This window comes from Prionailurus viverrinus, chromosome A1 (assembly GCF_022837055.1).
Source record: "Prionailurus viverrinus isolate Anna chromosome A1, UM_Priviv_1.0, whole genome shotgun sequence".
NCBI classification, from domain to species: domain Eukaryota; kingdom Metazoa; phylum Chordata; class Mammalia; order Carnivora; family Felidae; genus Prionailurus; species Prionailurus viverrinus.
In genome coordinates this window covers 70,928,011-70,953,699 of record NC_062561.1, presented here as the reverse complement: position 1 = coordinate 70,953,699, position 25,689 = coordinate 70,928,011, and the positions used below count along the sequence as shown (strand labels likewise).

General features: G+C 43.3%; 1 protein-coding gene across 3 annotated transcripts in view; it reads right to left on the bottom strand.

The window, feature by feature from the left end:
* UBAC2 (UBA domain containing 2) overlaps positions 1-23,214 on the bottom strand; it is a 186,558-nt gene extending 163,344 nt beyond the window's left edge. Inside the window, exon 1 of one of the 3 annotated variants that reach the window (XM_047828423.1) lies at positions 22,651-23,214. In XM_047828423.1, coding sequence (XP_047684379.1) covers positions 22,651-22,765 — 115 coding nt within the window. In that variant the 5' untranslated portion in view covers positions 22,766-23,214. Of the gene's footprint in view, positions 1-9,079; positions 9,366-22,650 lie in introns of those variants that run through there. The other 2 variants (XM_047828272.1, XM_047828340.1) reach the window with 2 other exon arrangements.
* Positions 23,215-25,689: the final 2,475 nt, after the last annotated feature.

The window sequence follows — 25,689 nt, the reverse complement described above, 5'->3', positions numbered from 1 at the left end:
CTCGAACCCACAAACAGTGAGATCATGACCTGAGCCGAAGTTGGACACTCAACCGACTGAGCCACCCAGGTGCCCCCAAATCCTAGCTCTTCTACATATATACTAGTTATGTGATTTTGGATGAGTTATGTTCTGAGCTTCAAAGTATTCATTTGTGGCAAAGATAATAATACCTAGCATTACTCTGAAAATTAAATATAATAACTTAAGGAAAACAATCTTTTCTCCTTTAAATTGTGGTGAAGTTATACCATCCTTTGGGGTTGGAATTTGGCAGCATGCATCAAAAATTATAAAATAATACAGTTTATTTATTCTTCTTTCACCTCTAGAAACATCTGAAAATTAAGATGCTCTAAGCATCACTATAATAGAAAAAAAAAAAGAAAGGAGAGAAGCACGAACCTAATTCTGTAAGAACAGCATACTTGGAAAATGCTTATGACAAAGGAGAGAAAAGCAGAATACACACATAGTCACTGTGATTGCTTTTTAAAAGTATTTTGTGTGAAATAAACGCAAGTTACAAAATAGCATTTGAGTAAATTTATTTTTAATTATTTATTTGGATATTTACTTTTGCATTAGAAAAAGTATGAAGATAAATACCAAAATGTCAATAAGTGCTATTTTTATTTCTTTCTACTACTTTCCCATATTTCAGAGTTTTCTAAAATGAACTTTATTCAATTTATCGTAACAAAATCAGTTCATTTAAAACAAGACTATAAGGAGTGCCTAGGTGGCTCAATTGGCTAAGCATCCGTCTGACTCTTGGTTTCGACTTAGGTCATGATCTCATGGTTTGTGAGATCAAGCACCACACTGGGCTCTGTGCTCACAGCACAGAGCCTGCTCAGGATTCTCTCCCCCATCTCTCTCTGCCCCTCCCCCTCCCCCACTCGCTCGCTCTCTCAAAATAAGTATTAAAATTTAAATATAAAAAAACCAATTATATAAATATCTTGAGGAAAATATGAAGAAAAAAGAAGAAAAAGATGAAAAAATTAACGGAAATGCTTAACAGTGGTTTTTCTCTATCTTTCAAACTTTCTATAATGTGATTAATTACTTTGAGACTGAAAAAGAAACACTTTTTAAAATCATTCTCCCTTGGGGCGACTGGGTGGCTCAGTAGGAAGGGCATGCAACTCTTGACCTCAGGGTCATGAATTTGAGCCCCATGTTAGGTGTAGAGATTACTTAAGTAAATAAATATTTTAAAAAATAAAAAATAAAGCATCCTCCCTCAAGCTTGTCCTTCCCTAATTAATACCTGTCTTTCCTTCTCCGTTAAAATTCTTTTTTTTTTTTTAACATTTATTTATTATTGAGAGACAGAGACAGAGCATGAGCAGGGGAGGGACAGAGAGAGGAGGAGACACAGAATTCAAAGCAGGCTCTAGGCTCTGAGCTGTCAGCACAAGGCCCGACTCGGGGCTTGAACTCAAGGACTCATGAGTTGATCATGAGTTGAACTCATGAGAGATCATGACCTGAGCCAAAGTCAGACCCTTAACCGACTGAGCCACCCAGGCGCCCTCAGTTAAAATTCTTAAATAATATCTTCCTTGAGAGTTTCAAGGATACACTGTACTCCTCAAAAACTTAAGAAATGTAGGAAATACCTTATCCCCAAGAGTCAAGCATTACAGGCAACTGTGCAGGGTTTGGGCAACCCAAACCTGATGAATTAATCCTTTACTGCAACAAATAATGAAATCAGAGCAGAAAATATAAATTCTAATGTCACCTTTCAAGGGCCAGCCAAAATGATTCTTGGCCCCCAAAAGAGAAACACAACTAGAACAAGATGATAAAACTGGAGTTTCCATTAAGGTACCAAATACAAGGGCTGCTGCACACCAAAGGGAAGTTCTACACCAAAATGCAGGATTTACAAAGAAAACTAATCTAATGCAATCCCATGTCTGCTAAGATTCCTCTCAGCCTTATTATGAAGATAGAAAGAGTGGGTGGAACAGCAAGAGTTCTCTGCTGAACAGAGGGCATGAGGAAAAAGATCTGTGGTGTGCGTATCCAAGTGTGGTGAGTACAACTACACCCTCACATCGAGCTGAGTCGGGGGCTCAGGGGGCCTATTCAGTGAGCTAAATATGTGACGCCTGAGGTGACATGGTGGCTTTCCACCTCGGTAAACCAGAGTAGAAGAAGAAGCCAAGTTGATCACAGGGTTCACATGCACAACCAAGGCAAAGAACCCAGCAATTCCAGAGAAGCAGAGATGCACCGCATGCAATGGTCAGCAATGGGGTCAAGTCTGTTTCAGTCCAACAGTGCTCTTAAGCAAGCCAAAAGGACTCCAGAAGAAGGAAACTGCAGGTGGACCTAAGTTCCTAGGAACTAAGGAAGAGTCATCAATTAAAGTCCACCAACATAAAGATGCGTCCCCCCGCCCCAACCCAAGCCCAGGGGAGTAGCGGGGACCGTAGGCTCACAGGAATCTAAAGAGCCCACAAGAGGGTTAGCTTTAACTAAAGAACTATCCTATTTCCTATTCCTTCCTCCTCCCACACCACTCAGTCTAGAACCTAGTAAGATCAGAAACAGAAAATCTGAGACAGAGGGGAAAACAAAAAAGAGTAGAAGCCAATCACAGCCTTTTCTCTCACAGCAAGTGGTTGCCAAGTACAAGTCTTAACTAGGAGAAAGGAGAAAACATCTTACCTTTGAATAAAGACTGAAGTGCTGACTAAAATGTTCAACTGCATTTTTTTTTTTAATGTAGGCCCCATGTCCAACATGGAGCTCGAACTCACAACCCTGAGATCAAGAGATCAAGATCAAGCTCTACCAACTGAGCCAGCCAGGTGCCCTTAACTACATATTTTTAAATTTAAGTTGAGCCTGTATTTTGTGACTTCTATTTCCTAAGATTAGCGCCACCTGAATGTATTTTTCGTCTTTTATTTACTACTGAATTCCAAGCATCTGGAAGACAGGCTGGCCCACAGAAGTGCTCATTAAACAACTGATGAATCAATAACTTGAAGAGTGAAGAAAAAAGTCATAGATCTGATACCTTTTCATAAAGACAAAAAGCTTTCCAAGCTGCATACACTTTAAAGGGATGGTGAGAGACAAAAATATTTGATCATCTCCCACAAGTATTTAACACACTGAATACGTAAAGAAAGAATATGTCAGTAACAACACAGCTTGGTACTTCTTTATAGCAAAAAACAACTGCAGTGGTAAATTGTCGAGGTGTCCATTTCAGCATTTTGCAGGGGACAGAGTATGCAGACCCTGAATGACCCCACCCGTCACTATAGCTTGCCCATCTCCAGAGTGAGATAAATATCCTTACAGTCATGACAACGTTGTACGGATCTAACTCCCCTAACCACATCTGACTCCAAGCTCCCTAACTGGTGGTTTTGGATCAAAACCAGTTTCACTGGTTCCACCTCAGCTCAAAACTGTATTTCTCAGTCTAATAAATTTGTACTGGCTCCCACCTCAGTGCTGTGTGAATTTAGTTATAGCAAGATACCCAAACACCTAAGTCTTCAAAGGGCCAAACTGAGCTGTGTCTCCCCCAGATTCCCTCCCCAGCTGTGTGTCCCTATGGTCCACTCTCCCTATTTCTACTCTCCACCTCTGGTTCACTCCTTAACTCAACTAAGCAGGTTTCGACCCTAATGAACCACTGAAACTGCCCTCTTTACAGTAACCATACCCACTAATGCCAAATCCAGCAAACGCTGAGGATATGAGACAACCAGGTGAGTACGGAATTTAAAAATAAAAGTCAAGGAGTAAAGAAGTTTAGAAAGAAATGTTCACCAAAGCCAATGCAAGAAAACATTCCACTAAGACAGGGACTGGGAAGCACCCAGTAGATTCGTGGGTGTGGAAGTCCCTGGTCACCTGGTCCATGGTAGTTTTCATGGAGAGGTGGGGCAGATTCCGGCTGTGGTGGGTGGAGTACAAAGCCAGTGGGCAAACCCCGAAGAACAGCTGATGAACTGTAGAGGGCTAAAGAGTGCAGGGATGTGAGAAAGGAAATCAAGCAAAGGTCATCTTTCAAGGACTGTGGTTGGGAAGAAGAAACAGCAGTCAGCAGCTGGAAGGTGCAGGATAGACAGGTGGGTTAGGCTTTTGCATTTTTCAGAACACACTCAGGAGAAAGATCCAGTTGAAAATCCCTAACGCTTGGGTGCCTGGGTAGCTCAGTGGGTTAAGCGTCTGACTCTTGATATCAGCTCAGGTCACGATCTCATGATTCATGAGATCGAGCCCTGCACTGGGCTCTGCACTGACAATGCAGAGCCTGCTTGGGATTCTCTCTCTCTGTCCCTCCCCCACTCATGCTCTTCCTCTCTCTCAAAAAAAATAAGCTTAAAAAGAAACAAAAAACAAAACCCTAACCCTGATCTAGGAGCTTTACATACACTAACTTTTTAAATTTTTTTTTTAATGTTTATTATTTTTGAGAGAGAGGCAGAGACAGAGAGCAAGCAGGGAAGGGGCAGAGAGAGAGGGAGACACAGAATAGGAAGCAGGCTCCAGGTTCTGAACTGTCAGCACAGAGCCTGATGCGGGGCTTCAACTCACAGACCTCAAGATCATGACCTGAGCTGTAGTCCGGCTGCCCAACCGACTGAGCCACCCAGGTGCCCCTATACACACTAACTTTTAATCTTCACAACAACTCAATAAAACAGATACTAATATTCTCTCCTTTCCACAGGCAGGGGATCTGAAGCACTCTGGGAGTCTCTGAAAAGCCCCCTACAGTATCAACAAGAAAAAGCGCCAGATTTAACCACGTGCCGGGCTCATGCTCTCAGAGGAGAGAAGGAAGAAGTGGCAATCGGCAAAGGCAGTAAAGAATGAATTACCAAGAGATGGAGGGGGGCTAGGGGAAGAGGCTTCATTCTTTTAGCCTGGGGAAAAGGGAAAGGAACAAAGTCTGTATGCCAAACCAACTCACTCATCCCTCAAAACTCAACCAGAGTATCACCCACTCCACGTGAAGTCTCTGACAACTATTAAAGTGTGGATATAAACAAGATAGAGAGAGACCGTGCCCAGGTGACAGCCCTTATTTTGCGGGTCTTTTAAGAGTGATATGGGTAGAGACTGGGAAGAGTCTTGAGGATAGGGATGAAAGGGTAAGGGCCCAGAGAGACGACTGAATTCAAGGACTCAGATCAGGTGCCACACGTGAACATGAGCTGGGGTTTTACCAGATGACTGTAGCGGAACAGGAACACCAGGTCTCTGAGAGTCTTGCTGAGAACTCAACTCCAGACTTGATATGAAAGTTGCCAGAAATGGGCTGTAAACTGGAGACAACGAGGAGAATGGAGAGTCTGGGGATCAGAGTCACTGTGGTGAGAGTATAGAAGCTGCAAGAGTTTGTTTACAACAAAAGACAAATCAAATTGAACTGGGGGTAAAAGGCAGGTTTCTCCATGGACACACTCACCTCTGCCTACTCGGCCATCTCCTCTTTCCCTACCATCCCGGCTACTAGAATTGCCTGAGGTCCTGTCCTCGGCCTTCTAACTCTACTCACTGCTTCCGGTGTCCTCACTCATGTCCATGGCAGAGCTCCCACCTAACTATCCATGTCCAGTCCAGCTCTCGCTCTCCAAATGTCCCCCGGGAAATCTCTGGGCACTACAGCCCCCCGCCCCACCCCCCCGCATTAAATGTGTCCACAGCTGAACTCATCTTTCTCCCAAAATGAGCTCCCCCTTTCTGCATCCCCTACCTTAGTGAATGGTGCCACCATCTGTCTCCCCAGAGCCACCTTTAACTCCTCTTTATGCCCAAAATCTAACAAGTTTTAATGACACAATCCACTTAATCACACATCTTTAGAACCTTTCTTCACTGTCATATTCATTCTTACCGCTACCACCTGACCTGGGCCTTCAGCATTTCTCACTGGACTCTATTTTCTCTGCCCTTCTGCTGGCCACCCTTTCGTTTTGATCTAAATCTCTTTGTCCACTAGAATCTCCTGGGGATAACTTTGAAAATTCAGATTTCTGTTGCCCACACTGGTCTTTCTCAATCTCTCTGTGGATGAGACCCAGGACTATGGACATTCAGAAAGCTCGATGTTGGTTTTTTTGCAGCCAGGCCTCAGGCAACATCTAGAAAACACTGCTCCTATCACCAACAATAATCTCCCATCTTCCCTCCCACAGCAACATGAAGCATTCACAAGTGGTGCTCTAGACCATCACCTCCTTCCGCGTCTCCGGACTTTGCCCTATCAGTCATGCCTATCTGTGTACCTGAACAGGAGGAGCCTTAGCCATTCCTCCACCTTCTTCCCCAGGGCCTCCTCTTCTCTCTCTCGTCAGGTGGGTGATTTCACCACACCCCTCTTAAACTGCTCAGTGCAGCCATAACCGTCAATCCTCTAATTCAAAGACAGAGTCACAAACGCCCTGCCCTGGCAGCACCAGCATTCTTCAGCACCTTGAAAATGCCCAGCTGTGCCTGGTTCCGTCTTTGTGTTTGCTCTTCCCTTTTTGCAAAATGCACGTTTTTCAATAAATTCTGACATGGCTGGCTCCTTCATACCATTTGGGTCTCCTCTCAAAGTCACCCTCCCAGATATCCTCCCACACCACACTTGCTAAAGCAGTCATCCACCATAACCTCAATCTATTACACTCGTATTTTCTTCATGACACTTATCACTATGTGAAATCACATCGTTAACTTACTTGATCCTGTTTACTACTCTATCCTCTGTACACAAACAGTGTGTGGCTTACATGGGTACCCAACAGATACTGCTGAATAAATAAATGAGAGGAAAGCAAACGCAGCACTAAATCACCATTATCTACTAGTCACAAAATGAGGGAAATATGCAGGTGATAGGAAATGGCAGGTACTTTTCCTTTGAAAAGAGAATGTTACTCATCATCCATGGGGTCATGGGCAGATTATTCTTCCTCAGGATACTTACTCAAGATCAGAACTTTGACTTACCAAAGAGCCACACAACTTACCTAGATGAAATCAATTCCCTGTCAGCGGGTAGCCTTGCAAAGAAAAATGTTAAAGTAGATAACTACTGATACCCAGCCTTGCCAAAAACCAGTCCTTGGAAAAACTGCCCAAACTCCACTGCAAACAGGGACCCAGACTTGTTCAACATTGCAATCCCAGCACCTAGCAGTTTCCAGCCCACAATAGATGGTCAAAATGTTTGTTAAATGAGCACAGAAGACATAGCCTTCTGAGGAATGGCCATCCCATCAAGTCTTACCCTGAGGACACACTTATTTTAGAAACAGCGCAGGACAGCTGAGAAGTCTTGGCCTATGCCTCTCCCTGAGCAGGAGTTTGGTTCCTAGAATTCAGTACTCATCAACCCTGTGCCATAGGTAACAAAATATTACCTTCTCCATTGTCACCGTGTATCAAATCTGAATAAACTTTGCCAATACAATGGCTAATACAGTATAGTAACCAGTGACAGTAATCAGTAACCCAGTAATACAGTACAATGACCTTTCTAACTTTTTCATGTATTCTGGTCAGCAAGAAAGGATGGCTCAGAATGTTGAAACAACTAAAATTAAAGACTCTATCATTAATTTTACATCCACCAGTGTATGGCTCACTGTGTGATCCCAAGAAAAATCACACCACCTTCTTGACCAACAATGTCAACAATCTCATGTTCTTTAACCAAAGAGTAGTTTGGGGATGATTAACTAGCCAGTACTTGTAACCTACTCTGAGGCCAATGAGTATCGTAAGTCAAATTAATTATGAAACAAAGGAAATCAGGGGTGCCTGGATGCTCAGTTAATCGAGCATCCGACTCTTGATTTCGGCTCAGGTCATGATTTCACAGTTCTTCAGATCAAGCCCCACATCAGCTCTGCACTGACAGCACGGAGCCTGCTTGGGATTCTCTCCCTCTCTCTGCCCCTCCCCTATGTGCGTGCTCTCTCTCTCTCTCAAAATAAATAAATAAATAAATAAATAAACATTTTTTTAAAAAAGGGAAATCATAAATATTCAATCTACTCCAAAACCAGAAGTTGGGAAGTGAGGAAGGTTTTAAATTAGGCCTGTGGCTCTAATACTCTCAGACGGAGACCTGTATTCTCAGAAAAGATTTCCAACAATCAAAACAGATCTTTAAGCTCTGGAAATGTCAACTGCTCCCATACTCTAGCAAGATTAAGCTCACATGTAGAGAGATATGAAGTACTAACAGTGACAAGCAATCGCAAAATTATGCCTGTTGAACAGTTCACTGTTGATGTGCCAGTGCCTAATCCTAGGCTGTTTACTTAACACACAGCCCACGTCACCAAAAGCCAACTAAACAATTTCAGTGAAAAAAATAAAGTTGTCTAAAAGGTTGCATATACTCCATTGCCCTCTCTCTGCTGGCCACCGCTGACGTTCAAGGAAAAGATCACAGCAACATCCAGGAGCAATGTCCGCGCCTTCCTGCCAAATGACTTCTTAACTTCCTTCCACTTTAATGGACTTTCATCAGTTTTTATTTGTCTAAAAACTCTTAAGGGACACCGAGTTAGAAAGAAACCTAAGTAAACCTGAGGAGTCAGCTCCTGAGACGGAAGCTGGAATTTGCATCTGGGGGAGAGCCAGTTCGGTCCCTCTGTAGCCCAAATGGAGCAAGGTGACTGGGAAGGGAGCAGTCTTCCAGCATCGATTCCACCAGGGCAAGCCTCTTCTGGCACAGGCGCCGACGAGCGCCAACGGGTCGAGCCTGGAACACTTCAGGACTCCCAGCCCGACCCTAACCGTCCAGCCCACCTGCGGCAGCCCCTGGACACCTGAGCATCGCACCTGGGGTTCATAGATGGGGACCGGGGCTGACGGCGGAACTCAGTCCCCACTCGCACCTCCAGTCTGAGGTGGGGGCGGTGCCCGCCGCCCCTCACCGGCAGGAACCACTAAGGTTCGGGCGCGGGGATGAAGGGTCGGCCCCCAAACCTCCAGCAACCCCGAGGGTCCCCGCTGCCCCGAGTCTTCTCAAGGAGGTGCCTAGGGTGGCGCGTAGGGAACAGCCATGAAAGCGGCAGCCGGTACTCACAAAGCCCACTGGAGCCGGTGCTGGTGAACATGGTCCCGCCGGACCCGGAGCCCCGCGGGGGGACAGGGGGAGGGGAAGTGGAGGTGGAGGGACCCGGCGACAACGCAGGCGCACTCCTGGCGTGGCGGCGAATCTGGCAACTGGATTCCACTCCAGGGGCTGCCTGTGAGCGGCGCATGCGCGGCCCGTGGGGCGCACTGCTTCTCCCGCCCCCTCCCTTCCTGCCTGGGAAGGGAAGTCGGTCCGCAGCTGGGGCGATCCGTGTGTCCGGGTTTTCCGACTGCCGCGGGCCCCCTTTAGAAAAGGAATGGGAATAAACGGGAAGAGTGTAACTCCTGGAAGCTGCACTAAAATACTCAGCGTCGCCCCACGCCCGGTGGAGCCGCGTGGCAGCGGATTCCTCCAGAGTGCCGGCGTCGGGATATTCCTCGCGACCTCTAACCTCTCCACGGACGGGACGCCCGGCGCGTTCCACGCATGCTCAGTCTTTCCGGACAGACCCTCCCCCCCCCCCCTTCCCCCCGCTGTCCCCCCTTGAAGTTCGCTCCCGCGAGGACTGTAGACAATAAATGTCTCGAGTTCCGGTATCCAGCCAAGTGCTGGAGGCCGCTGGGTCGGGGGGAGCAACGCTGCCTAGGGTCCTCCCTTTCCTACGTCGATCCTGCGCGGAATCCCCTGAAAAGGCGCCGAGTGTCGTGGTCCCCAGATACACCCTACCACACCGCGCCGGCCGGTGACGAGGATCCTGGGACTGACGAGTCTATGGCTGAACGACCTTGCTCCCTAAACTTCTGCTTTGGCGTCCTTCTCAGACATGGGCCATTTCTTTTTTTTTTTTTTTTTTTCATTTGCAAAATGAAATTAATCTTTGCTAAAGCAAAGTCATGGTTTTTTTTTTAAATGAGTTTGAGCCTGAAAACTTTTATATTCTGTATAATTTATATTCTGTATAATTTTATATTCTGTAGTTATTAAAGAATATGTATTATGGAGAAATTGGCCAACTACAATGCTAAATGAAAAAGGCTGAAAAACTGCATGGCATACTTTAAAAAGAAAATACTTTTTGGGGACGTCTGTGTGGTTGAGCCTTCTCGCACGGTTTGTGAGTTCAAGCCCAGCATCCAGCTCTGTGCGGACAGTGCAGAGCTCGCTTCAGATCCTCTGTCCCTCTCTCTCTGCCTCTTCCCTACTCATGCTCTCCCTCTCACAAATAAACATTTTGAAAAAATAAGAAGAAAAAGAAAATACTTTTTGAGTGCTTGAGAGATGCCAGTGGCTCAAAATATTAACACTGATTTATTGCTAGAAAGCAAAAGTAGAAGTGACTTATTTTCCTTAGGCTTTTCTTTAAGTTTGTTTAAGTTTGTTTACAGTCTTGAAATAGATTTTACATTTCACTTCAGATTCATCTAATTGAATTATTTTGCAATAAAATGATACTGTAAAGGCCCTTTAAGTTTTGCAGAAGCTGCTAGCTGGCAACAAAACTGATAGCCAACATAGTTGAATGCTTCTCAAAGTAGGTGTGGTGACTCCCCCCACCCCAGTTTAGGGAATCCAGAAGGCCAAAACTGTTTTCGGGATGATGTTAAGACCCTTTTTTAAAACTCTTATTCACTCAGAAGTACTGGAATTTGCCACCATGCATTTGGAAGGGCTGCATAACTTAGTAAACCAACATTTTCCAGTTGATCAATGCATCGTGTTACAATTACGCAATTCAAGCTTCAAGATAAACCAATAAATTTTAGTGAAACAGTACAAAGAGTTCATTGATAGGGTTTCAGATTTCTCATTGCCAATAATCTTTTAAGAAACTACTGTTGCAGAATTTTTTTTACCTCAATATCCCAGATTTGTTGTCTTGCCACTTTGAAGAGGTGGACACAAAATAAAATGAGCAGCAGGCAAAAGTTGATTAAAGTGTAAGATCTGAAAGTAAGAATAGTATGAAAGCTCTCTTTACAGAGAGGGGTCATTCAAAAGTGAATACCTGCGGACTATACACAAGGGACTGTTTTATAGGGTTTTGGTGAGCCCCTTCCCTTCTTGTTCCTTCTCAGGTTCTACCCTTACTAGCTAGGTGATTCTAAATGCCTGTCATTCCTTTTTGATTGGTTAATTTCCGCTGTACCAAGGGTGGTCTATGACCAAACTGTTCCTTGTGGGTCATAGGTTTTATGGTCTACTTATTTTTAGTCGGGCCTTTTGTCACATTCTTAAGAGGAACTTTATGCCTGAAGGAGCTTGCTCAAGGCCGGATGTTCCCAGAAAAAATGTTTTAAAATATGAATGTTTCCCAGCCAGGAACCTTCAAGCCTTAGCCTCTCCCTTTCTGCTTACTGAATCCTATCTTTCCCTATCATACTACCATTTAAGGGGTGCCTGAAGAGTTGGATCCAACTCTTTATTTTGGCTCAGGTCATGATCTCACAGTCATGGAATCAAGTCCAGTGTCAGCTCTGTGCTGGGCATGGAGCCTGCTTGGGATTCTCCCTCTCTCTGCCCCTCCCCTGTTCATGCTCCCTCTCTCTCAAATAAACATTAAATAAAGAAACTACCATTTAAGTTGTGCTGTAGTATCAAAAAAAGCACAAATGATCTGAAACGACTATTAAAATGCTTCCTTTTCCAACTGCAAAGCTGTGTGAGCCCACATTCTCTTCATATATTTCAACCTAAACCGTGTATCACAACAAACTGTAAGCAGAAGCAGACATGAGGATCCAGCTGTCTTCTATAAAGCCAAACAGCAGACATTGGCAAAAATGTGCAATAACGTTATTCTTCCCCATAATTTTTTGCTTGAGAAAGTGCAGTCATTTTTCATAAAAATACATTAGTTATGTTACGTGCAATGGATACGTTACTATTATTTTAAAATTAGTTTCAGTTTTATTTTTTTATAATTTTTTAAATATTTATTTTTGAGAGAGAGAGAGAGAGAGAGCAGGGGAGGGGCAGAGAGAGACAGACAGACAGAGAGGGAGACACAGAATCCGAAGCAGGCTCCAGACTCCAAGCTGTCAGCACAGAGCCAGTGCAGGGCTCAAACCCACAAACCGTGAGATCATGACCTGAGCTGAAGTCGGACGCTTAACCAACTGAGCCACCTAGTGCCCCTAATTTCAAACAGTTTTACATTTTTCTGTTTCTTAGTTAATTTCTAAAATGGTAAGTACTGATAAATATAAACCCATGTTAGCAAAAGCTTTTGCATTATCTTTGAGAGTTCTGAAGAGATTTCAGGATCAAGATCAAAAGGTTTGAGAACTGCTGAAATAGGAGATAAAACACTCTGAAGTTAAAAAAAAAAAGACAAAACCTTTCTCCTATTTATGTTCAATTTTTCAACATTCTTAACTAAATGCACAATAACTTAACATGGTACACAGACATGGATTGAGAGTATTTTCAAAGATCCATACTTTGCACATGTACTCTACATTCTGAACCTGTACATATTGAAAGCTGTAGGTTTATCCTCCAAGAAGCAAGCACTGTCCTTGTATGGGCAGCATTGGCTTCAGCTGGGATCTTGTTTGGACTAAAGAGTACCAGGCCCTACCCCCAGACTTATTAAAGCAGCATTTAACAAGACCCTCAGCTGATTTGAATGCAAAAGTCTGAGAAGCACAAGTGCAGTGATTCTCAACAAGGGGTGATATTTATCCTCCAGAGGACGCTTGCCAATACTTGGAGACATTTTTGGTGTTACAGTCATGAGAGGGGGCCACTACTGGCATCTAATGGGCAGATGGGAAGCTGCTAAACAATGCGAAGGACCACCTCCCACAATGAAGAATTCTCCTGCCCCAAGTGTCCATTGTGCAAAGTTGAAAATTCGTATGTTAGTGTGATTTAACCAACCTTTATCACGCAGTCCCAGATCGCTCAGTGTATATCATTTCTAATGTCCTTGCCTATATTTCCACCTTGTCACTTCTCTAGTTTGTATTATGGAGAACTAATTCTGTCAATTACTAGCAATCATCATTTGCCTTGCTATGTCTTGCTAAATCTGCTTTCTACACTGGGGTAGTAGTGATACACTTGAAAGAGTAAGCCCCTAGCAGGCCGGGGAGGTGTTTTACTAAATGTTGTATCCTCCCCATTTTGAGTCTCTTGGTGTGAAGGCATTGTCTTCCTTTCATAAAATAAAACACAGCATCTCTAAGCGTTTAGCATTAGAAAGCAAATCTCCAGGGGGAGTCCTGGGGGAAGGCTGTTGACCAAACATCACTGATGTGTGCCTTTCCTGTATATTTCAACTTGCCTTTAACACAATGTTCTTCTCATAGAACAGAGTTAGAAAGAATTTTTCCTAAAGATTAATAAGCAGCAGAGGGGGCCAATAACAACAACCAAAATAAGAACCACAAACTTCAAAGTACCAAATTCTGATCAGTTGATGGCTACAGTGCGTTAAGTTTGTAAGCCACATCCTATTTCCATATTCTGGCTGAGGACCCCCTTTCCAAATTCCCAGGGATTCTAGTCAGCAACCTTTTGGAGGAATCAGTAGATAATGCCTAGAGTTGACAGTCAATCCTTGGACAAAGCAGCCTTTAAGTGTTTTAAATGCATTTTCAGCATATGATATCTATGAAACTAATATTTATGAAAAAATAGGTCTGGAAGCTTTTTAAAGTGTAGTTACATCTTTTTACTGATTTAATAATGTTCTTAATAGATGTTTACTGAGCAAGGAGCCTTTTGGGAATCCGTTAAGTGTATTTTTGTTTGTCACAATGACAACCTCCAATACTGCACGGGGTCCAGTAAATGCCAGACGCAATCCTTTTACCAAAAACAAAAACAAAAACAAAAATACTTGCTCTCCTTCCTAATGTATTTTTTAAAATAATTTTAATGTTTATTTTTGAGAGAGAGAGAGAGAGAGAAAGACAGAGTACAAGCAGGGGACACAGAATCCAAAGCTGGCTCCAGGCTCTGAGCTGTCAGCACAGAGCCCAATGCAGGGCTTGAACCCACGAAACATGAGATCGTGACCTGAGTAGAAGTGGGAAGCTTAACTGACTGAGCCACCCAGGCACCCCCCCCAACCTATTTTTTTAATGTTTATTTATTTTGAGAGAGAGAGAACATGTGTGCTTGGGGGAGGGGCAGAGAGAGAGAGAGAGAGAGAGAGAGCAGCAGACTCCATGCTATCAGTGCAGAGCCCAATGCAGGGCTTGAACTCACGAATCCTGAGATCATGGCCTGAGCTGAAATCAAGAGTCAGACACCTAACCAACTGAGCCGCCCAGGCACCCCTTTTTTATCCTCTTTTTCACTCTCCAACTTATGCTTCTTATGCAGGTAAAAGTCTATTTGTATTTATGTGAATCTAGAACCAATTCCATTTTACATGTAAACATGTGCTTGGCAGAGCTTTCCAGGAATGCAACTATTTACTGCTTTGATTGTTATTTGAAACTTACTTAAGAGTTGTTCACCAATTCAAAATGCCAGGCCACCTGCAACAACTCTGCTTATTGCATCTATGTCACCAGGACCAGTTTCTGTGTATGGCTAATGCACATAGTGATTCTATTGCTTTCCCAAAGTGTACAAATCTAGCCTGATTTTTAAATATTAAAAATATTCTTATATACGTGAAATATTTTTTAAAAAGGTGTTGAGAATACTCCATTGAATATTTGAAAGTGTCCATACTGAAAACATAGGTTTTTTTTCTAATTTATCTAGGTGAACTCATCAAGATTAAGTGAATATTTTCTAAAGAAAGACACAGAGTTGGCAAAGGTAGAAACTTCAGAGATTTAGGGAAAGTTTGAAAATCATAGTATTGTCCCTGAAATGTTTCTTTCAAATCTAATCTGAAAGATACAGTTACCGTTTTTTTTCTTTTTTTCTCTTCTTTTTCTTAAAGAAGGCAGACTGCCACGTGCAGCGCCTCATTTGGATGTGTCTGGAGTCTTGGAAGCCGGACTCCCCTATGTTCTCCCACAAATAGACCTTGAGAGTTTGTCTGGAGGTTCCAGCAGGGAAGTGCAGTTATCGTATACCCTTGACCCAAGAACGGTCCTCCTCTGTCAGGGAAGGTCATCCTCATGGACCAAGCACAAAGCTTCAGGAGGGACGCACATGGAGCAGTGGGGACAGCCACCTAGCCAGCCAAATCAGCGAATCAACCCTGGTCATCCATGGGGTGACAGATGTCAGACTACCCTCACATCCTATAGGTACCATTTCTTAACTGAACTGCACAAATGATAGCAATCTGTGGTCATCCGAACAATATAAGAGAAAAATTAATTTTACCAGTTGCATAAGAGGTTATAAATTATGACAGTAAGAAATTTTAAAGATTTCTTCTGTTCTGTTGAGCAACAATATTGTATGTAGAAGAATCTGTGAGAAATCCCAAGCGGTAGAAAATGGGCTGTGACATGATCTGCAGACAGAAGAGTGTCTGTTGCGTGTGAGTGGAAGTAACCTGCATGATAATAAATTCTGCTAACCACAAATGCAAGATTGATGGGAGGAAAAACACTGAGTAGAAAATGTACTTGCATATATACAGACAAGAGATACTCAGAGTTGTGAAAATTTTAAATTCTTAAACATTATTTCACAGGACACATTTTTCCTTTTGCAATGTCCTTGCACAACAAATGCAGCAGTAGCCACGGTCAGTGACAACATGGGTTGATAAACAACTGAAAAGTAGCAACAGCCATGTTAGCAAGTCATTGAATTATTCACTGACAGCCTCAGTCACCAAAAATCTCAGTGAAAGACCCACACATCAATGAATCCTATCTGTGCTATCGAATAAAAGATTATTTTGCAATCTTGGCAGTGCCTGAAAAGGAGTTTGACTGTCTTGTACTACATATGGAAATAAGACGGTATTCCAAAGAAAATTGTTTTAAAATATTTTATTTCGGGGCCCCTGGGTGGCTGGGTCGGTTAAGCGTCCGACTTCGGCTCAGGTCATGATTTCGTGGTCCATGAGTTCGAGCCCCGCGTCGGGCTCTGTGCTGACAGCTCAGAGCCTGGAGCCTGTTTCAGATTCTGTGTCTCCCTCTCTCTCTGCCCCTCCCCTGTTCATGCTCTGTCTCTCTCTGTCTCAAAAATAAATAAACGTTAAGAAAAAATTTTTTTTAATTTTATTTCTTCTTTGATACAAACATGCAATCTTTATTTCAATCAATGAAAAATTAAATAGTGATATCAAAATATCACAAAGTGATTTGATACATATCACATGTATCAGAAATGTTAAATGAAGTGTTTAAACTGTAAGCAAATGAGATTGAGATTACTAAAGAGGAAGGAATTATCATGAAATTTTTCAATTTATTTAAATTTCAATTTATTTTATTTTTATTTTTTATTTCAATTTATTTTTAAAATATTTTTAGTGTTTATTTATTTTTGAGAGAGAGAGAAAAAAAGAGTGTAAGTGGGGGAGGGGGAGACAGAGAGGGAAACACAGAATCTGAAGCAGGCTCCAGGCTCCAAACTGTCAGCCCAGAGCTTGACGAGGGGCTTGAACTCAAGAACCATGAGATCATGACCTGAGCTGAAGTCAGATGTTTAACCAACTGAACCACCTAGATGTCCCAACAAACTTATCATTTTAAGAGATGCTTTCTTGCCCAGAATTTTTACAGTTCCAGGATCTGTGGCAGCTAAGGCTAGGTAGGTCTGAAATACTGGTTTGAGATTGTATTGTTAATTTTCATGCTGCCTAAAAATATATAATGATTATATCTAAAGATCAGTGTGGATGTGTAATATCAGATTAGATGATTAATCCACTTAAAAATGATGCAACATATTAGCCAGTTTGTAGGAAATGTTAAATGAGCTAAAACGTGATTTTAATGTGGGACATCCTTCTTTAACATGATTATTACCGTATTCCCAACCGCATATTTAGGTGCATAGGGTTTCAGTGCAGTGGGGCAATTCCTGCAAAAGCAACAAAATGTAATGGAAAGTTTGAGATTTCTTTTAACAGAATCAGAACTTCATTAAGTTTCATCCATTAATTAAAAAAAACCCACACATTTCAGATTACCACCATCTGTTTTTAGCTTGGGTCTCACCAAAAGCAGACTTGGAGACAAAGTTTCAAGTTCCAAGTTCAAGTTGTCTGGAAGTTGTCCTAGGGAAGACCAGTGGGAGGGTGGAAGCCAGTAGAGACGAATTATACGACCGTGGGCAAGTGGAGTCAGTGCCCCCAGGTCAATCCCACCAGAGGAAGAGGTGGCTGGGGTACTTGCCCCAGACCCCATCACTCACCGTCTGCTCCGTGCAAGTAGCGCGGGTTCTCAGGTTCTCCACGTGCAGGCCACCAGGTGAGCGAGCCGGCGGAGTGGAGCCGTGGTGGCAGGGCCAGCCTATATGGGTTTCAGGTTTTCACGGCCCGATGAGGAGGAAGCTCCGCTGAGGAATTTGCATATGGAAATGATGGTGTGGGGCTTTACTTGGGAAATGATAAGAGTTGGTTTGCCTGTTTGTCCCCTGGTCTTCCTCCAGTACCCCCGCTAGTCCACCACCTTATTTCTGTAGAGCTTTTTCTTTTTCTGATTCACCTCTATTTCCCATCACATATGAAAGGCTGTGGTCTCCTGGATCTAAGTCCTAGAGATGGGGCACATGCCCAACCATGTGGTGGCATTTCAGAACAGGAGATCAGTTTTCTGTCAAACTTCATCACTACCCCTTCCAAACAAACATAGGAAAGTATTTTTAAATCATTCATCTAGAACCTGTCACATTTGTGAGACAATCACACCTCCTCATCTTTCCCACCCAGACCACCTTCTCTTTCTCAGGGGCTACGTTAAGGTTACTTACTTTCTTATGTCCATATAAACATATCCGGTCTGGTGGTACCAGGCGTGGACTTACTTGCCCCGCACTAGCTTTTATTCTGCTGTGCCTCTGTGCCTCCTCCTTCTGCCCTCGCATTTTTCTGTACATCCTGTGTGGCATCGTTTCTCATCTCCTTCCTTCCTTTTTTTTTTAATGTTTATTTATTTTTGAAGGAGAAGAGACAGAGCATGAGCAGAGGAAGGGCAGAGAGAGAGGGAGACACACAGTCCAAAGGGGCTCCAGGCTCTGAGCTGTCAGCACAGAGCTCCTGGCAGGGCTCGAACCCACGAGCCAGGAGATCATGACCTGAGCCGAAGTCAGACGCTCAACCCACTGAGCCACCCAGACGCCCCTCTCCTTCCTTCTATGTATTGTACAAACTAACATACTTATAGGTGGATGCAAGCATTGTGCCTCCAGGACGGTCACACCCAAACACCTACAGATCAAAATATGTATTATTTCATTATAAATTTCTTTCCTTTGTTTCTTTATATCAACATGAGGATATTATATTGATTATTAGAACTATGTGTCATATATTTTCCTTGAGTTTCATTAAGGATACTAAAGGCAGAATCGCAGAATATTTGTTATAAAAGTGAGAGTTGGGGGGCGCCTGGGTGGCGCAGTCGGTTAAGCGTCCGACTTCAGCCAGGTCACGATCTCCCGGTCTGGGAGTTCGAGCCCCGCGTCAGGCTCTGGGCTGATGGCTCAGAGCCTGGAGCCAGTTTCCGATTCTGTGTCTCCCTCTCTCTCTGACCCTGCCCCGTTCATGCTCTGTCTCTCTCTGTCCCAAAAATAAATAAACGTTGAAAAAAAAAATTAAAAAAAAAAAAAAGTGAGAGTTGGGTCACTTAGGATTGAGAGCATGATGCTAGATGCCATTTATGCCATGCATACATCTGACAAAATGTAATTAGGTTTTGAATAGTCTAATGTGAATAATGCAGTCTTAGGTAATCTTCAAAATTATACATCAGATTACACTACACATAAGACCTTTTTTTAAAAATATTTATTTTTGAGAGAGAGAGAGAGAGAGAGAGAGAGAGAGAGAAAGTGCAAGCTGGGGAGGGGAAGAGAGAGAGGGAGACACAGAATCCAAAGCAGGCTCCAGGCTCCGAGCCATCAGCACAGAGCCTGACGCGGGGCTCAAAATCATGAACTGCGAGACCATGACCTGAGCCGAAGTCAGATGCTTAACTGATTGAGTCACCCAAGTGCCCCAAGACCTTTTCTTATAGCTTGTTTTTAGGTATATTATTACATAAACAGGAAACATAGAGGCTTTTAATTATCTCAATATGGCCATAGATATTCCATAACTCTAACCATGGATTAGAATATTTATAATTGTACACGCAAAGGATTATTCTGTTCCTTATCCACTTTTCTTTCCTGAGGGTGGTTTTGATCAAGTGGACAGGATCTTGCTGATTGTCATACTGCAGTGATAAAACAGAATGCATTCCTAGGCTTCCACTGCCCTGCTGTCAATACCACACCCAATATATATGTATATATACATATGGTATTAAACAAAATATATATTTTTTTTAAATAAGGAAAGGTGATAGAGGACAGGATGACTCTGGTTTTTATTAATGTTTATTTTATTTTTGAGAAAGAGAGCATGAGCCAGGGAGGGGCAGAGAGAGGGGGACAGAGGATTTAGAGCAGACTCTGTGCTGACAGCAGAAAGCCCGATGTGGGACTCAAACTCACGAACTGTGAGATCATGACCCAGGCTGAAGTTAGACGCTTAACCGACTGAGCCCCCCAGGTGCACCCCAGCCCATCTATATTGTTTAAACAAGTTGAATATTCCCCATGAAAGGGAATATTGGATATAATGCTATTAGCTTCTGTTCCCCCAGAAGCCAACTTAAGACAAGGATTTAGGTGCAAATCCCACCTCTGTATTGGGGAGGCAATCCCAGGAAGCATGGGAGGAGCTAGGGAAGAGGGCAGTCAATAATGAGCTAGTTACGGGGGCACCTGCGTGGCTCAGTTGGTTACGCGTCTGACTCTTGATTTCGGCTCAGGTCATGATCTCATGGTTCATGAGATCGAGCCCCGCAGTGGGCTCTGCACTGTCTACTTGGGTTTCTTTCTCTCCCCTTCCCCCATGAGTACTCTTTCTCTCTCTCAAAATAAATGAATATTTAAAATAATAATGAGGATGTTGTACAGCTGTAGGTGTCAGGAATTAAATCCTACTAAATACCCTCTAAGAGACTGAGCAGAACCACACCTCAACAATGTCTCACCAACAGGCAAGAAAGCTGGGCTATTTGCCCACCAGCCCTCCCTCATGAGGAGTGTTGCTCCTGGGGTTATAAGCCACCTGCACTTTCAGCCTGCTTCATTTACTCCTGTATCCAGAGAAAGCCCTTAGGCAGAGAGACACAGGTGCTTGTATGACAGTCATCCACTGAAGCCCTAGTGACCTCCAGGATGGACAGAAAGGATATGGTTGGGATGCTGGCTGCAGCTAGTAAAAGTGGGAAGAAAGACATGAGACAAAATTGCTAATTCCCTTTATCCTATTACCTCTGGTCCCAGGACAGGACATTTTAGTAGGGCCAGCATTTTCTTCCTCTTAATGGATATGGCTACCGATTGATACTTCATAAGGGACTCTGCTTGATGTCGCTGCCCTAGATGCTTGCCAAAGTGCAAGCAGGATCTCAGGGCATCATCAAAACAGGAAAGATATGCCAAACATTGGAATATCATCTCCTGACCAGGATATGTCTTCTTCCCAAACTGGTCAGGAGCCTCCCGTCCATCAGAGCAAGGCCAACACCCACCTCCCTCAAGGCTGTTTCAACATAAGTGGGAGCCTATCTCTCACTTGCTCACTTTTTTTTTTTCGAATTTAAGTCCAAATTAGTTAACATATAGCGTAATAATGATTTCAGGCATAAAATTTAGTGATCTATCACTTACGTACAACACCCAGTGCTCATCCAACCAAGTGTCCTCCTGAATGCCCCTCACCCATTTAGCCCATCCCCCACCCACAACCCTCCAGAAACCCTCAGTTTGTTCTATGTATTTAAGAGTTTCTTATGGTTTGTCTCCTCACTTGCTCAGTTTTTAAAACGTGTTTATTTATTTTGAGAGAGAGAGAGAGCATAAGCATGAGAGGGGAAGAGAGAGAGAGAGAGAGAGAGAGAGAGAGAGAATCCCAAGAAGGCTCCATGTTGTAGAACGTGGGGCTCAATTCCACGAACTGTGACACCATGACCTGAGCTGAAATCAAAGAGTTGGATGCTCAACCGACTGAGCCTCCCAGGCGCCCCTGTTACTTTCTCACTTTTAAGACCTACTCAGGCATGTGATGGTCATTGTTGGGTTAAACACTTAAGTTGTGCTTGCTTGTGTGTCTTTATGGGCCATTCATGCTGACCAGTAGTAGCACATTGATTCAAATTGATTCATGTTCATGTTTTCAACATAATGCCCTAAAACAAAATGCATCCACATGATCTTTTAATTCTCCTTTTTCCAAGGCAAGCTCATCATAAAAATAAGTGTAGGAAATTTTTTATCATTCTTATTTACATTATTGGCAATATTATTGCAAATCTGTGGAAAGGCAATCGAAATGTGCATACACAAGAAGTGTCACCACCACAGCAGCCAATGAAAGAAGAACACGTGAAAATATTTCCTAAATTTCAGAAAATAAGCCGGCAATATGAAGCAAAGTACCCAAATTGGCTATCAGATATCAGATGCCACTTTTTAATTTTGCTTGTTGACCTTAGCCCTTCTAGTTTTCATGGAAAACTTAAGTCTGGGGCTCTGGACTAGTTGGATTAGTTGTAGTTATCTACATCTTCAGCTCCCTCAGTGTTGTTAGTTGAATTGTGTAACCAAAAAAAACATATCGAATTCCTACCCCTAATACCTCCGAATGTGACCTTATTTGCAAACAGGGTCATTCAGATGTAATCCGTTATGAGGAAGTCATTATGGAGCAGGGTAGGACCCGATCCAGTATGACTGCTCTCCTTATAGGAAGGCACTCATACAGACCCAGGGACAACACCATGTGATAATGGAAGCAGAAGTTGAGAAGCTGGGTCTGCAAGCCAGGGAACACCCAGGATGGCCAGCAAAACCTCAGAAGCTGGAAAAGGCAAGGAAGGGTCTTGCCCTGCAGATTTCAGTGGGAGCACAGCCCTGCTGACTCCTGGATTTGGGACTGATAGCCTCTAGGATTGTGAGGCACTGAAGTTCTGTTGTTTGAAGCCACCCAGTTTGTGTGCTTTGTATGGCAGCCCTAGGCAGCACTCAGCTTTTCTCTTTAATTCACATTTAAAATTTCTTCTTTCATCTGCAATTCACCTGTTTCCCTTTGCACTTTCTTAATTTCTACCTAGGGAAAAGCTATGCTGAGATTTTACATCTGCCCGGCAACCATAGGGACTCAGTTTGTCATGCTCTTTATAGCAACACCATTGTCCGAAGGCGACAATTTCTCTGATCTCCTATGCCATGTATATGGTGATAAGATCAGGAGCCAAAAGCTGCACTGTTACAATCTTTCTGCCCATGACATCCACCAAATCTAAAATTGCTTCAAGTTAAGGCTATGGAGCATCTCCATCCAGGATCAAGGAGAAACTGTCAGTCACTCACCTGGCTCCAACCTCCCCCCTTCCCCGGTACCAATCTCTTTCATAGTCACAACTCACCTTGAACTCTGTGCAGATGCATCTGTGGTCCAGTCACTAGGACCAATTCTGATGTTAGGTAAGAGGAATTTGAGAGGTTCCAGTCCACTGCCCTGTGATGGGGGCTGAATTCCATGCATTTGGGTTCCTGTCACACCTTGGGCCTTGCATTCCTTTATCAAAGCAGGGACACACCACTTTATGGTCATTGTGTAACTGCCTGTCCTTTTCACACAATGCAAGCAGGGCCCGTTTCTCTTCTTTGTTTCCCCAAGGCTTGGCACAGCGATTGGCGCACAGTAGGGCTTCAATATGTATTCAATTGAATGCGATGAATGAGGGGAAGAAAGCATCAAGCTGCACTTGCTCCTTACTTGCTTCTGACGAGGGGATGGGCTTCGCATTGTCCATATCCAGCATCTACCTCGTGCCCCAATGAATGGGTAGTGTCACACAAGTGTGAATAAATGATTTCCAAAACCATTGCGAGATGAATTATGTTCCGGGGTGCCTGGCTGACTCAGTCAGTAGAGCATGTGACTCTTGACCTTGGGGTCGTGAGTCCAAGCCCCATGTTGGGTGTAGAGATGACTAAAAATAAATAAAATAAATAAACTTTTTAAAAAAGATAAATTATGTTCTAGGAAAATCTCAGAACCTCTACTGGTAGAACCACATAAATAAGGGGCTTTAACATTCCCCTTTATGTTGGTTCAGAGATATTACGTATGATAGAAACTGAGGTTGGTAACAAGGTTAAAGTGAGGTGATTGTCCCGATTTGGCAATTGTTTATGTCCTTATGGATATAAACATGGGATTGGAATACTCATTTATCAGGGATTATTCAGCAACGAGCGACCCACCAATGGCCAAAAAGACACAAAAGAATAGCAACCTGAGTTTTCTGAACCAGCAGATAGTAGTGTGTCCTCATGTGCAGGCCAGGAAGGTTCTACCCTGTGCCAACATGCCAGGCCAACTGGGACTCACATGGACTCTGCATGAGCGAGCCTGACTCTGAGGAGGAAGGAATGCTCATTGAAGTGGGGACATCCTGACACCAAGCTTGGAAAATCCCTACGACCCTATGTCCCTCTGGGCTGAGTGTCCTTTAATAAACCCTGCCTTTGTGCTCCTACATTCTCCCAATGAAAACATGCCCCAGTGTTCATTATAACACTGCTCTCTGGTGCTGGTACCTCTGTTTTATTCCCCTACAGTTGCTCTGTGTAGTATCCTTAACGAGACCTGCTCCACCAGCCACCAAATGCTAGAACATCTGTTCACTATCCTCCTGATTTGTTATTCATCTCAGAAGTGAGTTTTTCAAACACCTTTAGCCTTCTTTTCTCCAGACTAAATATTTCTGTAGTTTTTCAACCCTTTGATTATTTTTGTTCTTTTTTTTTTGAATTCTCGCCAATTTTCCATATATTCTTACACCATAGAGTTTAAAAAGTGTATGTGACTCTATGTATAAAACAGAGGCATAAAATATCAACAGTCACGACATATTTGTGATGAAAACAGACAAGGTCTAATCTCTTATTCCAGACTTCCTAAAGGAAAAGAAAAGAGATTCTAACAGAATCTGCTAATAAACCATAGAGTTAGATCAATAAGGAAAACAATCCACATGAGTCCTTAAGATAAAAGATATCATTAAAAATTTTTTTAACATTTATTTATTATTGAGAGATAGAGACAGAGCATGATCATGAGAGGGGCAGACACGGAATCTGAAGCAGGCTCCAGGCTCTGAGCTGTCAGCACAGAGCTCGGCGCGGGGTTCGAACCCACCAACGGTGAGATCATGACCTGAGCCGAAGTTGGACGCCCAACCAACTGGGCCACCCGGGCGCCCCTAAAAGGCATCATTTTAAAAATTATTTCATACTATCATTCAGCCATCAAAAAAGAATTAAATTTTGCCATTTGCAATGACGTGGGTGGAACTAGAGGGTATTATGCTAAGCGAAATAAGTCAGAGAAAGACAAATATCATATGATTTCACTGATATGTGGAATTTAAGAAACAAAACCATGACCATAGGGGAAGGGAAGGAAAAATAAAATCAGACGAAAACAGTGAGGGAGGCATACCATGAGAGAGACTCTTAACTCTGGAGAACAAACTGAGGGTTGCTGGAGGGGAGGTGGGGGGATGGGCTACATGGGTGATGGGCATGAAGGAGGGCACTTGTGATGAGAACTGGGTGTTTAGTCATGAATCACTAAGTTCTACCCTGAAACAAATACTACACTATATGTTAACTAACTTGAACTTAGATAAAATATTGAAAGGAAAAAAAATAACAATAAATAAAAACAAAAAATTATTCCAAGCTACTTAATAGAACAACTTTTTATTCCTGGTAGTTTATATAAATTCCAGCTAACAGTCCATCATGCCAAATATGAAAAGATCAGGGCCTTTTATCAACAATTCTATTTTAATTTTTTTTAACGTTTATTTATTTTTGAGACAGAGAGAGACAGAGCATGAACGGGGGAGGGTCAGAGAGAGAGGGAGACACAGAATCGGAAACAGGGTCCAGGCTCTGAGCTGTCAGCACAGAGCCCGACGCAGGGCTCGAACTCACGGACCGTGAGATCATGACCTGAGCCGAAGTCGGACGCTTAACCGACTGAGCCACCCAGGCGCCCCAACAATTCTATTTAAAAAAAATGATTTGGGGATGCCTGGGTGGCCCAGTTAAGCATCCGACTTCGGCTCAGGTCACGATCTCACGGTTCATGGGTTCCAGCCCCACAATGGGTTCTGTGCAGCCTGCTTCAGAGTCTGCCTCTCTCTCTGCTCTTCTCCCGCTCACGTTTTCTCTCTCTCTCTCTCTCTCTCTCTCAAAAATAAATAAACAGGGGCACCTGGGTGGCTCAGTCAGTTAGGCATCTGACTTCGACTCAGGTCATCGCCCTCATAGTCCATGAGTTTGAGCCCCATGTCAGGCTCTATGCTGACAGCTCGGAGCCTGGAGCCTGCTTTGGATTCTGTGTCTCCCTCTCTCTCTGTCCCTCCCCCACTCATACTCTGTCTTTC